Genomic DNA, 18709 nt, shown 5'->3' on the forward strand with positions numbered 1-18709 from the left:
GGTAGAATACAAGAGCAGGGATGTACTTCTGAGGCTGTATAAAGCTCTGGTCAGACCCCATTTGGAGTATTGTGAGCAGTTTTGGGCCCCATATCTAAGGAAGGACGTGCTGGCCTTGGAAAGGGTCCAGAGGAGGTTCACAAAAATGATCCCTGGAATGAAGAGCTTGTCGGTATGAGGAACAGTTGAGAACTCTGGGTCTGTACTCGTTGGAGTTTAGAAGGATGGGGGAGGATCTTATTGAAACTTACAGGATACTGCGAGGCTTGGATAGAGTGGACGTGGAGAGGATGTTTCCACTAGTAGGAAAAACTAGAAACAGAGGGCACAACCTCAGGCTAAAGGGACGGTCCTTTGAAACAGAGATGAGGAGGAATTTCTTCAGCCAGAGAGTGGTGAATCTGTGGAACACTTTGCCGCAGAAGGCTGTGGAGGCCAGGTCAGTGAGTGTCTTTAAGACAGAGATAGATAGGTTTTTGATTAATAAGGGGATCCGGGGTTATGGGGAAAAGGCAGGAGAATGGTGATGAGAAAAATATCAGCCATGATTGAATGGCGGAGCAGACCCGATGGGCCAAGTGGCCTAATTCTGCTCCAATGTCTTATGGTCTTATAAACAAAAATGGAAATAGAAGGTGAACAGAGTAAAAAAAAGAGAAAAGCCGGAATTTTCCGGCCGTTCCTGCCTACAGATCTTCTGATCCTGCTGGCGGTGAACCAACGCCACCAGGGAAGGGTGCAAATAACAGGAAATCCCGTTGACAGCAGCCGGACCAGAAGATCCTGCCATCGGCAAATGGCGGGTCATCCCTGCCACCGTGAAACATGCTGCGTGGAAAATCCTGTCCTTCAAGAAAGAGAAGAGCAGAGCCTCTGTGGTAATGAATTTGACATTAAGGCTACATCTCTAATTTTTCCTAGTTCTGATACAAGGTCATTGGCTTGAAATGTTAACTCTGTTTCTCGCTCCACAGATACTGCCTGATTGGGTGAGCGTTCCCAACGTTTTGCTTTTCTTTAGACTTCCAACATCTGCAGTATTCTGCTTTACGAATTATATCTGGACGGACGTTGACAATTGTTGGATAACCAAGCATCCTCCAATTTTGATCTTATGCACATGATTCAGCAATACCTTCAGCGAAAGATCAATAAAAACGTTGGATATTTGGCAATGTTCATGCTCCATTTGCGACTCCTCCTGATTATGAAATACAACTATCAAAAGAAACAAAGTTCATACATCTCACACCAGGTTTGGGGAGATTTCTCGGAAATAGTTGGAGCAGTGGAAAATTTACAGCATGTTTAACTGCTAATCCACAGTACAAACTGAACAAAAAAATAGCACAACACTTACGTTTATCGGTCCAGAGTGCAGGATGTACTCTCTTTTGGACACACTGGCACTGATACGTGCTTCTGAAATGTGGCATTGGCCGCAACGGCAACCTGTTCATCAACAGGAGAATTATCCAGCTTGAGGTTGAACATACTGTTCCACTGATGCTTACCGAACCTAGAGTTCCAAGTGTTTCAGGCAACTAATAGCTGCTAAGTATCTGTCATAGTCCATTAGCTCCTGAGACTATACTCTCCTGGCCCCGTGACCTTTTCACTTGAACATAAACCAGCTTCAGACAGATCTTGATTCAGTGCTAAAGCTGATGTTGACGAGACACACAACTTACCAAAGTAGAAACTGTCAAATCCCATTAAAACATATTTTGAGGAAAATCTCTTGCCCGTAGCGTTCACAGTAATAATATTAGTATTATGTAGAATAAGCAAAATACTGCGGATGCTGGAATCTGAAACAAGAACAGATGATGCTGGAAAAACTAGGGGGCCCTATTATGGTAAGGGGAGAAAGAAGAATTAACATTTCGAGTCCACTTGACTCTTCATCAGAAATAGAGGGAAATTGTGTTCAGATATTAAAGTGTAGCTGTGAGAGATTGCAACAAAATGTAGCAACTTTAAAAACAAATGACAGATCGGCTGGTTTGGGAAGGAGGGAGAGGGTTGTATTGAGGCAATAAATGTGTGTCATATTTAAAAGGGGATTAAGATGGAGAAGAAAGGTCAAAATCTAAAGTTGCCAAACTCAACATTGAGACCTGAGGGCTGCAACAGACCCAACTGGGAGATAGTGCAGTTTGTGCTGAACTTCACTGGAGCACTGCAGCAGCCAAGGATGGACATGTGGGCATAAGAGCAAGGTGCGAAGTTAAAATGGCAAGCAACAGGAAGGTAGGTGTCATGCTTGTGGATGGAGCAAAGGTGTTCCACAAAGCAGTCACCCAGTCTGTGCTTAGTCTCCACATTGTAGAGGAGACCGCATTGGGAGCAGCAAAAACAATGGACCAAATAGAAGAAAGTGCAAGAGAAATGCTGCTTAGCCTGAAAGGAGTATTTGGGGCCTTGAATGGTGAGGAGATAAAGGGGCAAGTGTTGCACCTTCTGCGATTGCAAAGGAAGGTGTCACGGGAAGGGGATGCAGAGTTAGGTGTGATGGTGGATTAGGTTGTCACAGAGGGATCAGAATGCTGGCGACAGGTGTGAGGGGAAGATGTGTTTCATGGTAACATTGTGTTGGAATTGGTGGAAATTGCAGAGGACGATTCTTTCAATATGGAGGCTGGTAGGGGGAAAGTGAGGACAAGGGGAACCCATTATGGTTCTGGGAGAGAGGGGAATGGGTGAGGGCAGAAGTGTAGGAAATGAGTTGAACCTGGTTGAGTACCCTGTCAACTCCAGATGGGGGGGAAACTTCGGTTAAGGAAAAAAGCAGTCATGTCAGAAGCATCATTTTCGAAGATGACATCTTCAGAACAGATTAAATAGAAGAGGAGAAACTGGAAGGATGGGATGGAGTTCTTACTGGGAGCGGGGTGTGAGGAGCTGTAGTTGAGATAGCTGTGAGAGTTGGTCGGCATTATAATGAAAATTGGTGGTCAGTCTATGATCAGAAATGGAGAGGTCAAGGAAGGGTAGGGGAGCATTGAAGGTGGACCATGTGAAGGTGAGAGAAATTGGAAGTAAAATTGATTTTAAAAGTTTCCAGGTCCAGATGAGAGCATGAAGGAGCACCAATACAGTCATCGATGTAACAGAAAAAGAGTTGTGGAAGTGGGCCTGAGTATGACTGGATCAAGGAACCAATAAAAAGATAGGCATAACTGGGGCCCATCTGGATATCCATAGCCACACCTTGCAGGAAGTGAGACAAGTTAAAGGAGAAATTGTTCAGTGACAGAACAAGTTCAGCCAGGCGGAGGATTTGATTTGATTTGATTTATTATTGTCACATATATTAACATAGTGAAAAGTATTGTTTCTTGCATGCTATACAGACAAAACATACCGTTCATAGAGAAGGAAATAGAGAGTGCAGAATGTGGTGTTACAGTCATAGCTAGGGTGTAGAAAAAGATCAACTTAATGCAAGGTAAGTCCATTCAAAAGTCTGACAGCAGCAGGGAAGAAGCTGTTCTTGAGTCGGTTGGTACATGACCTCAGATGTTTGTATATTTTTCCCGAAGGAAGAAGGTGGAAGAGAGAATGTCCGGGGTGCGTGGGATCCTTAATTATGCTGGCTGCCTTGCCGAGGCATCGGGAAGTGTAGACAGAACCAATGGATGGGAGGCTGGTTTGCGTGATGGATTGGGCTACATTCACGACCTTTTGTAGTTCCTTGCAATCTTAGACAGAGTAAGAGCCATACCAAGCTGTGATACCACCATAAAGAATGTTTTCTATGGTGCATCTGTAAAAGTTGGTGAGAGTCGTAGCTGACATGCCAAATTTCCTTAGTCTTCTGAGAAAGTAGAGGCGTTGGTGGACTTTCTTAACTATAGTGTCAGCATGGGGGGACCAGGACAGGTTGTTGGTGATCTGGACACCTAAATGTTTGAAGCTCTCGACACTTTCTACTTCGTCCCCATTGATGTAGACAGGGACATGTTCTCCTTTACACTTCCTGAAGTTGATGACAATCTCCTTTGTTTTGTTGACATTGAGGGAGGGATTATTGTTGCCACACCAGTTCACCAGATTCTCTATCTCATTCCTGTACTGTCTCGTCATTGTTTGAGATCCGACCCACTATGGTAGTGTCATCAGCAAACTTGAAAATCGAATTGGAAGGGAATTTGGCTGCACAGTCATATGTGTACAAGGAGTATAGTAGGGGGCTGAGAACACAGCCTTGTGGGGCACTGGTGTTGAGGGTTATCGTGGAGGAGGTGTTGTTACCTATCCTTACTGATTGTGGTCTATAAGTTAGGAAGTTCAGGATCCAGTCGCAGAGGGAGGTGCCGAGGCCCAGGCCACGGAGTTTGGAGATGAGTTTCGTGGGAATAATGGTGTTGAAGGCTGAGCTGTAGTCAATAAATAGGAGTCTGACATAGGTGTCCTTGTTATCTAGGTGTTCTAGAACATAGAACATTACAGCGCAGTACAGGCCCTTCGGCCCTCGATGTTGCGCCGACCAATGAAACCAATCTAAAACCCATCTAACCTACACTATTCCAATATCATCCATATGTTTATCCAATGACCATTTAAATGCTCTTAATGTTGGCGAGTCCACTGCTGCTGCAGGCAGGGCATTCCACGCCCTTACTACTCTCTGAGTGAAGAATCTACCTCTGACATCTGTCCTATATCTATCACCCCTCAATTTAAAGCTATGTCCCCTCGTGCGAGCTATCACCAATTGAGAAAAAAGGCTCTCACTATCTACCCTTTCTAATCCTCTGATCATCTTGTATGCCTCTATTAAGTCACCCCTTAACCTTCTCTCTAACGAAAACAACCTCAAGTCCCTCAGCCCTTCCTCATAAGACTTTCCCACCATACCAGGCAACATCCTCTGCACCCTTTCCAATGCTTCCACATCCTTCCTATAATGCGGTGACCAGAACTGTACGCAATACTCCAAGTGCGGCCGCACCAGAGTTTTGTACAGCTGCAACATGACCTCCTGGCTCCGAAACTCAATCCCTCTACCAATAAAAGCTAACACTCCGTACGCCTTCTTAACAACCCTATCAACCTGGGTGCCAACTTTCAGGGATCTATGCACATGGACACCGAGATCTCTCTGTTCATCCACACTACCAAGTATCTTACCATTAGCCCAGTACTCTGTAATCCTGTTACTCCTTCCAAAGTGAATCACCTCTCATTTTTCCGCATTGAACTCCATTTTCCACCTCTCAGCCCAGCATTGCAGCTTATCTATGTCCCTCTGTAAACTGCAAGAACCTTCCGCACTGTCCACAACTCCACCGACTTGAGTGTCATCCGCAAATTTACTAACCCATCCTTCTACGCCCTCATCCAGGTCGTTTATAACAGCAGTGGCCCCAAAACAGATCCTTGCGGTACACCACTAGTAACTGAACTCCAGGATGAACATTTCCCATCAACCACCACCCTCTGTCTTCTTACAGCTAGCCAATTCCTGATCCAAACCGCTAAATCACCCTCAATCCCATGCCTCCGTATCTTCTGCAATAGCTTACCGTGGAGGTGGAGTGCAGGGCCAGGGAAATGGCGTCTGCCGTGGACTTGTTGCGGCAGTAGGCAAATTGTAGTGGATCCAGGTAGTCCGCGAGGCTGGAATTGGTTCGTGCCATGACTAACCTTTTGAAGCACTTCATTATGATGGATGTCAGAGCCCCCGGCCGATAGTCATTAAGCACGTTGCTCGGTTTTTCTTAGGTACCGGGAGAATGGTGGATGGGGATTGTTCAGGCCTCTTTTTAAAAAAATTCATTTGTGGGACATGGGCTTCGTTGGCTGACCAGCATTCACTGCCCATCCCTAATTGCCCGAGGGCATTTGAGAGTCAACCACATTGTTGTGGCTCTGGAGTCACATATACACCAGACCAGATAAGAACGCCAGATTTCCTTCGCTGAAGGACATTAGTGAATAGAAGAAACAGAGAGCTTTCAGACTATCCTGCTGGGGGATGAAAGTATAGAGGGTTTGGATATCCATCCTGTTTGTATTATGTAGGTAGGTTTGACAGACTTTGGCATGTATATATTAAATATGCAAAAGGTACTCTTCACCTTCCATCTGAGAAAAATGAGTTATTTTAATCTCACTTAATTCCAAGTGATTTCACTGATAAACAACATATAGTGCAGATGGACTCCACTAAGAATTCTGGCTGCTTTTATTTTTTTCCATGTATGCATTATCCCTTGCTTTATATTTTCTATTGTTCGTAAGATTTAAGATCCCCAAAACACATGACTTAACACCAAAAAAGTAGCTCTTTTTCTGAAGGAGTTCTATGATAAATTCCCATGTCCATATTTATAATACCCTGTATGAAGTGGTCATGCTGTAATTACAGCCTCTTTCTCTTGGTGATGCTGTAGCACCTCATGTTTTGCATTGCGTGGCCCCTCAATCTGATTTGCAGATTAATTTCCAGCCAACTCAATGCTTCTGCTTCCCAAATGGCCATTTAACTCTACTTAACTCTAAACTAAATGGGGGTTGGTACAGCTGCCTGGCTGGTGGAATCATTGCTTTTCCCCGGCTTCAACCTGAAGACTCTTCATTCCCAAGTACAGTGCTACAGGAGATTAATTGTTTCATTTCAGTTTGAGAGTAGTCCTGTGCTGATTATCAGTGCCTATTTAGTTCTGCTGAAAAATTACCTAAACTCATGATTAAGCCGAAAGTCCATCAGTTTGGGACAATCCTGTTAAAAGACAGTGGATGGAATTTTCTCAGAAAAATTCCAAGTTTCAAATGGACGAGAAAACAGGAGGTTCTCTCGCCTGTTTTTCCAGCAAGGTAAGTGGTGGTAATTTACGGCACTCTGTGCAATACAGAGGCCGTAATGTGATTCCCGCCAGCAGGGGGAGTGGGCGGAGCCTATCCTTCACCAGGAAGCCAGTTGCAGATTGCTAGAGGCGCCATTGCGCAGGCGCCCCAATCTCCCAGTATACTGTGTACACAGTGTACTGGGACATCGATCAAGCCTCGTCCCACAGACATTACCCCCCACCTGATCACCGCCTCCCCTCCCCAACCTGGTTACCACCGCCCCTCCCCCATCCGATTGCTAATCCCAACCTCTGATTGCCGGCACCACCAACCAGCCCCCACCTTCTGATGCAGAGTTCCCCCTTCCCTCCTACCAACCTCCCGCATCCCCCCCCCCCACACATGGCTCCACCCTGTCAGATTCCACCCTCTCAGGCCCCACCCCCTTGGCACTGCCCAATGCTCAGGGTGCCAGGCTGGCACTGATCAGCCCTGGTCCCAACCACCCAGGGAGGGGTGGGGGGCTTTAATGTCTTCTGGTCCCACCAGTGAGACCATCACATCTGTTCTCTGTTGGTGGGGGCCATCTGATCCTCGATCAGTGATGTGGGAAAGGCAAGTGAGCCAGGATTATTGCATCATTAATGACAGGGTAATCATATCATTAATATTTAAATTAGTCTCATGCCCTTCCCAGATGCAAGGCTGATTACGCTGGCAGGACAGGGCCTGAAAGATTGTGAGGGGTGAGAAATCGGGCGTGGACCTGATTTTTCGCCTCTTGCTCATATTTCCCTCCCCGCTACGCTACTCGATCAGCGCAGCGGGAGTGGAAAATTCCCACCCAGTGTATTCCAACTCAACACGACACCTCATTTCCCGTCCAAGGTTTTTCCTAACATGAGGAATTGCTAAATAATTTGGATACCATTAGCAGCGTACAGATCTTCTGAACGGCAGTAGCTAGCAAATTTACATTAATATTAACCAATGTTAAATCATCAGGCCACTCAGGTCTGATGCCTGTATCATATTTCACCGGCTTTATTCAAATATCACAACTCAAGGGCAGGCAACATTCTCTGCGCACAAGAGCAAATCAGCGTCCTTCAAAAGTCAAGTACAATTTTATGTATTCGCACCAGATGTATAGAATTGAAGAAACATTTAAAAAAAGCTTAAGTTTCAAATAATACTTCAATCAGGTTAACAGCAACCACACATGGCATAATGTCAGACAGTCTGGTTTGCATTTGCAAAGTTTCCTGATGGATGGTCAGTTGACAGTCAAGATGAGCAAGTCACTGTAAGGTACAACATGGTACCCAGTGTTATAGGGCCTCTGGTACAACAACTAACTTTAAGATGGATTTTTATTTGGTTTTACTATTAACCAAAGAAGACTGAGGTGGTGTTTTTTGGCAGCTCACCCTCCATTCACTCTGCTGTGTCTGCCTGCATGTCTTGTCATGGGCAAAGGGGTGCACAGCTACAGGTCCATCAGGTCACTCTGACTGAAAAAAGAGTAACCTCCTGGGAGTGAAACTTTCGTTTGTTCATTAAGCTATAACAAAACATCAAAGGCTTTAAAAAGTCCCTTTACTTAGCAGATGGAGGCTGTAAAAATACATTAGCTAAGAAATCCCGCCATGTGCTTTAATTTGTGCTTCCATCATGTCAAAATGGAACACCAGCGACATCAAATTTCATCAAGTGCATAACAGATTGTTTTTAAAACGAAACTTTGGTAAAAAGGTTAGTGATTATTTTGCAGAATCTACACCGCAAGTGGTGCTCAGTCAGACACTTATAATTCCCCTCTCATTCAAACATCAGCTTCATACAAGTTAACACGGGAATATTTTAAGTAAGGCTGATGATAAACATAGATGGCTTATCCCGATTTAAAGTAATTTTCTTTTAATCTGGTAAATGTTCGTAGGTTTTCAGTTCCACTGCACCATTACTGGTAAAAACTTCCACAGATCAGGATGCCCCATGTGCGTTAGCTTGCTGAAAGGGGATTTGCTCCATTGAAATGCTGGAACTTGGTCCCACGTCGGGCCATTCGCTGCAATCATTTGGTAGGTCTTGTGCAACTCAAACGAAGTAACCTAGGTATTAACACAAGATACGGGTCAAATGTGTTGGCCTTGCTTTAGAGAGCCCCTTTGGTCACAATACTGGGCCCAAAAAGAGGAACAGCTTATCAGAAATGGTTACTGATTACCTCTAAAAGAAATTAGAGCTTATTCGTGGAATACAAGCACTGTGAAGTAAATAAATCCTTGCATTTCAAACAACAAATTACATTTAGTGCGCAGCGACTGTCATTAGATAAACTACAATACCACATAAAGTAGTGACATAAACAACCAGTTAAATCTGTTATCTTTGTTGAAAGAGGAATTTGTTATAGACTTAAGGGGGGCGATCTTGCCAAAAGAATTCCAAGTCCAGAATGGGCGTGAAAACGGGAGTTTCACAGATCCGTTTTGTCGGTGAGTCGAATCTTATGGCACTCTGTGCAATAAAAAATCTCCGATCTCTTTTGCACCAGGAGGAGGAGTGGGCAGGACCTAAATCACCCGAAAGCTGGCTAAAAACAGCAGAGGGTGCTATTGCGCACGTACAGGTTTCTGTGCTGTGACAGCGCAGAGACCTGTCTCTGCTTCTGCTCCTATCAACCAGCCTTTGTGGCCTAAACCTCCCTGTGGGGCTCTGTGGCCTGGCGTGAGCTTTTTGGGCACGAGGCTGAACGCGCCGGACATCGGTGCCGGTAAGTTTGTGAGAGGTGAGAAATCGGCTCTCTTGAGACTTTACCGGCTCGCCCCACTCATCGGCCGGCGGGGCGAGGAGGTAAGATTGTGGCAAAAGTAATTGCAAAAGAAGCAATGGAGATGTGAGGAAAAAACGTTTCATGCAGCAAGTGGTTGGGATGTGGAATGCACCATCTTGAGAGTGTGGTGGAGGCAGGTTCAATCAAGACATGATGAAATTGGATTATTATTGATGAAGCAAGAATGCGCAGGTCTATGGGAAGGGGGCCGGGGAGTAGCACTAAATAAATTGCTCCTTTGGACAGCCAGCACAAACACAATGGGCTGAATAGCCTCTTTCTGATCTACAACAGCTCTGTGATTCTGTGAGCAGTGTTAACCATGGAATTTTATTGCCCTGCACTGGACAGTGCCATAGAATCTTTGAATAGATATATTCCGACGCGCTAATGTTTTAGCTGGCAGAATCACGTGTGGGCTGATTCGCGGGATTTGTGCGTTCCCGGCGCGCGTGTATCTCCCAGCGCCGGATATACGGCGCGGTCGGGAAGACACTGGAAACCGGCGGGATCAGCAGGTAAGTAATTTTAGTCTTATTTTAATGTCATTGAAATGTCAAATAGCGTCTCCCAACCCGCCAGTACAATTTCACTCTGGCAGGGTTTAGAGTAGCTCCCCACTTTTAGGGAACTAGCTGGAGTGAAGCGGGGGGCAATCAGGGCCCCCTAACGGGTCAGGCAGTAATGCGAGGGTCCTGGGCTGGCCAGCAAATGGTGATGTCTTCTGGGCAGTGCCCCCTGGCACTGTCCAACGGGCAAAGTGCCCATGCCTAGGGGCACTTTGGCCACTGGGCATCAGGCAGTGCCAAGGGGACAAGGCGATTGGTGGGGGTGGGGGATTCCACTGCCACTTTGCCATTGGGATCATTTGGGGCTGGAGGGAGGCCAGCAATTGGGGCCGGGTGGGTTTGGAAGGGGGCGGGGGGGTGTCTGTGGGGGCTCTGCCTCTGGGGGGGCGGGGGGGGGGGTCTGCTGGGGTGGGGGAATGGGATCATCACTCCTGGGGTGGGTGAGGGGGGAGGCTGGAGATCGGGGCGCCCGGGGTGGAGGGGGGGGTCAGGGCTGGGCTGGGAATGCTTGTGGGGGCCGCGATCGGGCCATGGGGGGGCGGGGAGGGGTGGTTGGAGGGGCAGCACTGTGAGGGTCCCGGGCTGGGATCCTCACTGGCTCGATCGCTGGCCAGCAAACGGGAGGCTCACAGTTCAGGGCCAGTGCGCATGCGCAGAGTTCCGAAACTGTCAGACTCCGGCGTGAATAGGCCCCGCCCTCTGAGCTTTTGATGATATTCCCGATTGTGACCTCTGCACTGCACAGATTCAAGTCTGCACTCCCGCTGAAAAAACAATCGTGATTTACATCAGCTTTCCCGCAAATTCTGCACTCAGGAGCTTTTTGGAAGAATTACCACCATGGGATCCTCAACGCTTTCCTGGGCATACAAATGGACAGTCTATAAATGAAAGGACCTCAGACAATGTAACAAGATGGTACAGGAATTATACACTCGGGTCATGTTGCAGGATTCGAATCCAGAACTTACTGATCCAGAGGCGAGAGCGCTACCGAATGGCTCAAGCTTGCACTGCACGCCAGTGCATCAGTAAACACAATGGGAGAGGTGGCATCATTAAAGGAGGAGGTAACAATACTATTACTGACAGATTATTTCTTCAGGAGCTCCTACATTGCTTGGTTAATTATTAAAACGTATTTCTTAACAAGAGCTCCTTTGTGAATTGTACAAATATCCACTTCAGGAAAGGAATTAAAATTAGGATCCCTTATCTACGTTTTCAGGTGTTATTCAATATTTGTGTAAGATATCAGGCACCATTAGACTATGAGCCGCAGTGTCCCATCCAGTGCATGGATGGCGTGAACAATGAGAAAGTGAAAAATTTCCTAAAAAGACAAATGTAAACAGAGTTAAAATAACCCCTGTTCGGAAATTAAATGTTTTTGTGCAGGGATAAAGGAAAGAGAAACTTAAAAAACAGACATGACTGGAATTATACTGCAGGCCGTCAATAACTGAATAAAAAAGACAAAATATTGCAAGTGGAACTCATCACCGGCATTCCTGCTGTTCTTATGAAAGGTTCCATCCAAAATTTTATTTGATCTTGTCTCTTTCAGATGCTGTTGTGTGTTGTGCAACATTTGCTGTTCTCCCTACCCAATTCTCTGCTGCTCAATACAGTCCAAGAAAATCTCACCTTCATGTCTGAACCTCCATGTGAACGCAGTTCTAATGCTGAAAATGGGTAAGTTCCGTTGGCTGGATTCAGGTCAGATCGAGCAGAGATGGAGTTCTCACCGTTGGGTTTAGGGTTACACTGCTTACATTCAGACAAAGGGTCGTTCTTGAAGTTATTATACCTGACAAATTAAAAAAATTATTGCGATAAATCAACTTGAAAAAGTGAAAACATGAGTTAAAAGTCAAAATTATATTTACATTTTTTTTATATCTGAAAGTTAGTAGTACAATTCATTATGCAAAATCACAGAGTTTGAAGATTTAAGCAAGCAATAGCCTTGCAATTGGAGATTACAGATAGAGTTTTCAGCTGTAACCTGAACTCTATTTTAAAACTGAGAACTCCAAATGAAGATCAAAGTTGCAAAGTGCAGGATACCAGTATAATTCCTACATCACAGCAGGAACTACACTTCAGAAGTACTTGACTGACGACTCTAAAATCACTTTCTAATGTTGGAGGTCATGAAAAATATTTGACTTCACATGGTGCTTTTATTTCTGTAAAAGATTGGGGAGATCACACCAGATGAAACCAAGAAGCGGATATTAGATTATTTATGTTTAAAAGTTTGTAGATTAAAAAGATAAGGAGTGGAGGAAGCGGACTTCCAAAGTTATGAGATCCAAAAAAAAAGATTTGGAAAAGATGTGCTTAGCATGGGTTTTTAACACAGTGAAGTGCCAGGGAGAAGGAAGTGTGTGTAGAATAGTGTATTGGATCTGGCAACCTTCTTTCCTGGTTGTAAAGTAGACTGTCTATCCTGATGAGAAAATAGAAGAAATCAGGAGCCTGGAAGAATAGATTAATAGCTTCTTTGAATCTTCCCACTTATCCATTGTCACTACAACTATTTAACCTCCGTCAAGGAAACAACATCATATTCACACTAATCTCCTCTCTCTTTGCAGAGATATAAGAGTAAATGTATGGAACTAAAAACTCTATTAAGCGTGGGCATCACTGGCAAGGCTAGCAATTATTGCCTAATTGTCCTCAGGATGGTGGTGATGAACCACTTTCTTAAACTGTTGCTGCCTTTGTGGTGAAGGAACTGCCATCGTATTGTTGGGTAGGAAATTCCAGGATTTTAAATCCTTTCAGCATTGCATTCTGCAAAGGCAGTCAAAGGTGTTTATTGTTTGCCTGAAATAATTATTTCTTCCTGCTAACATGTATTTGTGATTAAATCTTACATTTTCTGATGAACATCCTTTTGTTTTTGACTTAGAAGAGAAAGATGTTGGACTCAATCTCATTGGTGTGAAGTCCAAGGTGAGATTTTCCGGCCACGTTCACCCCAATGCCGGGAAACCCCCCCCCCCAAGGTCAACAGACCTTTGCACGGTCCGTGTCCCGCCCGCTATGATCCCCATGACGGGCAGGATGGGAAAACTCTGTCCCTAGCTTGAAAATTAGATGGTGTAATTATTGTTCATTACTGTGATGTTGTTTTGAGGTTGATATCTGACAAGTTGCGAGTTAAACAAACCAAACAAGACCTAGAAATGTGTCTAGTTTTTATGTCCACATCCTGTTATAATGTAACCAATGATAACAAGCTGTGATGGTCAGCCGACCTGGTAGACAATATAACCAATGGCAAAGTGGTGTGGTGGTCAGCTGACCCGGTGGGATTTACTGAAATGAGGATGTGTTTATCCGGCAGTAAGGTTACTCCAGCAGCACCTGACCCGGTATAAATAGAAAGCCAGATGGGGATTGTGGTGAGCGTTTGTGGCCCAGTACGTGGCCCAAGTGGTGGTGTAAAGAAGTTTCTTTATTAAACCTTTTCTTCGATTTACTTTGTGAAGTTCGTTCTTTTATCCTTCCTGCCGGATGAATACATCCTCATTTCAGTAAACCCCACCACTCAGCAAGGTAGACAGATGAGTGAAGTAATTGTAGATGCCTCAACAACTTGCAAGTGCCACTTTTCTAACTGCACTTATTTTTTTTTTCTAAATTAGGAGGAAAACAAAATAAAAAGTTACAGTGCCCTTTGTGAATCAAGATTTTTACAGTTACCTCTACAGCTGCGTGGGTCTCAAATATGAACACCCAAACAAGAGTAATTAGGAATAAGGATTCATGGAGGGAGAACAGGAACTGGCTGAATACAAAAAATTCTGCTTCAAAATGTAACATTCTCAAAATGGAATCCTGTTAAATAGAGAAATAATTTTCAAATAAATGATTCCATGGATTATCTCTAATTTACAAGATGGAAACAGACCATTCGACCCAACTAATCAATGCTGGGATTTACGCTCCACATGGACCTCCTCTCACTTTATTTCATCTCGTGATCAGCATAAACATTGATTCCGTTCTCCCTGGAATATTTATCATTTCTCTGGGGTATAGCTATGTTATTTGCCTCAACTATTCTATTTGACAGCAAGTTCAACATGCTAACAGCTGTCTGGGTAAAGCGATTTCTCCTGAATTTCCGACTGGATTTATTATTATCTTACAGTTATCGTCGCTAGTTTTGATTTCTCTCACAAGTAATGAATTTTGTGTGACACAATTTCAACTAATGAATGAAAAATGCCGTCTATTAGTTTTACTTGTTTGGCTTGCGAACTTCTTCAAATTAAGAATTCAATCAGCTCCAGTCACATCCTTATCCAATCATGTGGGGGTGGGGAGGCATAATTCTCCCAAAGTGAGACTAAGTGCCCACGCCAGGGGGAAACCTGGAGAGTTTACCACTGGCGTTAGCAGCTGATGGATGCCAATTTATGCATTGTGGACAAACCGCCGGCCAGACCCTCTGTTCCGAGGCTGGGCTGCCATTTTTAAGGGGTGACCCGGTTTCTGCGCTCACTTACTGGACACCCTTGCCCCAAAAAATGAAATGGTGCCCTACCACTGACCAGGGGAGCACCACCAACCCCTCACCAAATAGGGGCATCCCTCCCACCCACAAATAACGGGTGACGTTCCCACCACCCCTCGTACCATGCAGGCATGAGGGTGACCCTACCCACTCCACTCAGCTCCCCTCCCCTCTCAGACCCCCTCCCCATTCAGACACCCCACTCAGCTCCCCTCCCCCCTCAGACATCCCCACGCAAGTCCCTTTCCCCCTCAGACCTCCCCACTCAGACCATCTTTCCCTTCAGACTCTCCCACAGCCCCCTTCCCTCTCAGACTCCAACTCAGGCCCCTTCTTCCTCTGATTCCCACTCGGCCTCTCTTTCCCCGCAGACCCCCAACTCAGCTTCCCTTCAGGCCAAACACTTTCCTTTCTCCCTGTCAGAAGCTGCAGGTGAGAGCAAACTCCTTTAAAGTCCTCTGACAGAGAGATGTCAATTGGTGGGGGAGGGGAGTTGTTTCCAGTCCGCACAGCTGTGCACTCAGCCCCAATGTGTGCACACAGCTTTGATTTGAAGTCGCTGTGGCTTCCCCATAGGCATAAATTTGGTGACTTAATAGAGGCATACAAGATGATCAGAGGATTAGATAGGGTGGATAGTGAGAGCCTTTTTCCTCGGATGGTGATGGCTAGCACGAGGGGACATAGCTTTAAATTGAGGGGTGAGAGATATAGGACAGATGTTAGAGGTAGGTTCTTTACTCAGAGAGTAGTAAGTGCGTGTAATGCCCTGCTTGCAGCAGTAGTAGACTCGTCAACATTAAGAGCATTCAAATGGTTATTGGATTAACATATGGATGATATTGGAATAGTGTAGATTAGAGAGGCTTTAGATTGGTTCCACTGGTCGGCGCAACATCGAGGGCCGAAGGGCCCGTACTGCGCTGTAATGTTCTATGTTCTATAAATTGTCTGAACCCTCTCCATTGCAACTCGAAGCTTATGATCTGTAACAAGTTCAACTGTACTGCCTCATAAAAGATTCAACTGTCAGATCAAAGGCTTTCTAGCAGCATCCAGCCTTCTGTGTTTATTCTGAATTTCCTTCACGGTTCATTGCACCTCAAGCACCCCATTGGTCCTGACCGCAATGTAGACACAGTCTAATCCTGAAGTCAGGGAGGCGGGCTGAGTGAGGGGTGGGGGGGGGGGGGGTGTCGGGTTGGAAAAACCTCATGCCTGCATGGTGTGGCAGGGGGTGGATGGCTGGGGAGGTGGGTGAAGAGCGAGGGCCATTTGACTTGGGCTGCATGCCCGCTTATGACATGTAAATGGGTGTATTTAAATATTTAAAGGCTTCCTGCCCACTCTAGCCAGGAACCTATTGGCACTAGCAGTGCAGTCTGGGAGGGTCGCAGCGGGTTTGGAGACCGGCGCCAAACCCACTTTCCCACAGACTCACGATTATCTGGGCCATCGTGAATCACAATCGGGGGCCTGGAGAATCCCCCTTGTGGTGTTTGGATTCAAGAAACTGATGAGGTATGAGAGTGTCTGGCATCAATACTAGCCCAGAATTTTGTAATTTCATGTTGTGTAATAAGTTTGCTATCTGAGTATATTATTGCACAATAACACATTGAAAATGCGTTATTGGAATGCGTAAATGGAAATGAGTAGAACAATATTTTGAAATCTTATGAAGCTAATAAGCAGCAAGACATTTTCACAGTAAAGTCTATAATATTGTGGATAAATGTAAGAAAAATTGGATTGAGGTTTGATTTATAAAAGCTGATTAGTATTTTAAAATGAGTCTTTCCCATGGACAGTACAGTGGTCAGCTCTGCTGCCTCTCAGCGCCAGAGACCCGGGTTCAATTCCCAGTTTGGGTCACTGTCCGTGTGGAGTTTGCACATTCTCCCTGTGTCTGTGTGGGTTCCCTCCGGGTGTTCTGGTTTCCTCACACAATCCAAAGATGTGCGGGTTAGGTTGATTGGCCATGCTAAATTGCCCCTTGGTGTCAGGAGGATTAGCAGGGTAAATATGTGGGGTTACGGGGATAGAGCCTGGATGGGATTGTTGTCGGTGCAGATTTGATTGGCTGACTGGCCTCCTTCTTCACTATAGGGATTCTATGATTCTAAGGCTTAGTTTCAATACATTAGTCTAAAATATTACATAGAATCCAGTACTTCAGATGGGACAAACTTGTGCAATTTCTTATAAAGGCCTTAAATAGTACCCATGTTACTGTTTGGTATTATCTGTTTCAAGCAAATGAGCAGTATCCAGGATTTAAAATCAATATACAGTGAGGTTTACCCAAGTCCCTTTATGTTACTGTAATGCACTGATAAAGCCAGCAGAACCTTAGCGTGAGCCACACTATGTTTACTATTCTAAAAAGTCAACACAAAGTACATCATCCTAACTTTCATAGCTCCATTTACCTCATTAATTTAATCATCGAGTCCATATCTGTAACCAAAGTCTGATTTCGGCGGAATATCAGAGCTCGAGGAGTTTTGTTATAACTGAACCAGTCTCCATATTCCTTAACCAAGATTTGTTTACCACTGGCATTGAAGATCTCTTCAAAATACCTATACAAAAGAAACGTTTGGTTAACATGAATTGTAGTTAATTCATCAAAATTCATTAAGTTTTGATTTCATTAATGCATGTTTTGCTCGAAATATTTACTTGTACAACTTTACCCCAATTTTGCTGCTCTGAGTCACTTAACATTCTTGAGAGAGAGAGAGAGCAACATCTAATTTCTCTGCCATTGCTGCTTTGAGCTGACCAGAGCAACAGGCCAGGGACAGCATTACCTCAGATTTTTCCTTGCTGTAGGGAGGGGAATGTTCTCCTCTAAAGGCACATCTGAATCAATGTGAGAAAGAAGACTGCGAATTCAAGGCAGTGGGGAATTTATTTCCACTAGCTACTATCCAATGCCAACTTTCCTCATGGAAAATCTTAGTTAAACAACCCACAAGACATTCAGAAAATTCCTACGAGAAGCAAAATGTCAACATAAATAAAAACGGATTATTTTAATTCAAATAATTGTGGCAAGAAAATTAGTGATGGGAATATTTCATCCAGTAACACCTAAACACATGCATTCTGTATATTATGCCAACTCAATTAGCTCCAAGAAATCACAGTACTCTGGGTGAGGTAAAACAAGAGGGAGATGAGGGAAAATGTTTTTTCTCAGGGGGGTTTTGAGCTTGTGACATTCTCTTTCCCAGAGAGCGATGGAGTCAGGGTCATTGATTATTCTTAAAAGTGGAGTTAGGGAAAGAGTACTGCAGGTAGGCGTGCAATTGGAGGCCACAATCACATTACCATGATATTATCAAGTGGTGAAGTAGGCTCAAAGAGCCAAACGGCAAACTCCTGCTCCTGTTTCCTAAGTTCACATGTTGTTAGGAAAATCTAGTTCATGTTAATATTTTAGAGGTAATGTTTCATTTTGGGAAGATTGTTGTTGTGAAGGTAAGGTAACCAAAATGGAGGATTGGAGATTGCCAGAACACCTAAAAGAAATGGTTGTTCAGAAGGTTACCCAAGTTTGTTTAGTAGTATCAGAATAGAAGAGTTAGAGCCATAAAATGACAGGTGGGCTTACTTAGCTGGAGAACTGGAGAGGTGGACCGGAACTCTACCACCTCGCCCACCACAGAATCGGCGCGGGCGAGGGTTAATGGACCTCAGGCGGGAATTACCGGTCTCACCCGAGCAAGGCCCTAAAATCCCACCCATGATGTCTACATTGCTTGCAAAGAAATATTGTTCAGGGAGGTGTTTTGATTTGGGAGTTAGATCTAAATTAATTTAAAGGCATTCAGTGAACCCTGAAAGGCTATGTCATCATGCAGATGGATGGAATTTAAGATGATACTCTGGTTTCACTTGATGTGAATGTTCTGCAGCAAGGGAAGAGGCTCCACACACAGAAAGGTGCTGCTGTTA

The 18709-nt window shown here is 44.7% G+C and overlaps 1 protein-coding gene across 1 annotated transcript in view; it reads right to left on the minus strand.

Annotated features, from left to right (window-relative positions):
• Positions 1 to 7826: 7826 nt before the first annotated feature.
• plbd2 (phospholipase B domain containing 2) overlaps positions 7827 to 18709 on the minus strand; it is a 47603-nt gene continuing 36720 nt past the window's right edge. Inside the window, exons 10-12 of the mRNA XM_078227013.1 lie at positions 17176 to 17328; positions 11854 to 12016; positions 7827 to 8912 (exon numbers count right to left, since the gene is read on the minus strand). Coding sequence (XP_078083139.1) covers positions 8745 to 8912; positions 11854 to 12016; positions 17176 to 17328 — 484 coding nt within the window. The 3' untranslated portion in view covers positions 7827 to 8744. The remainder of the gene's footprint in view (positions 8913 to 11853; positions 12017 to 17175; positions 17329 to 18709) is intronic.

This window comes from Mustelus asterias, chromosome 13 (genome assembly GCF_964213995.1).
Source record: "Mustelus asterias chromosome 13, sMusAst1.hap1.1, whole genome shotgun sequence".
NCBI lineage: Eukaryota > Metazoa > Chordata > Chondrichthyes > Carcharhiniformes > Triakidae > Mustelus > Mustelus asterias.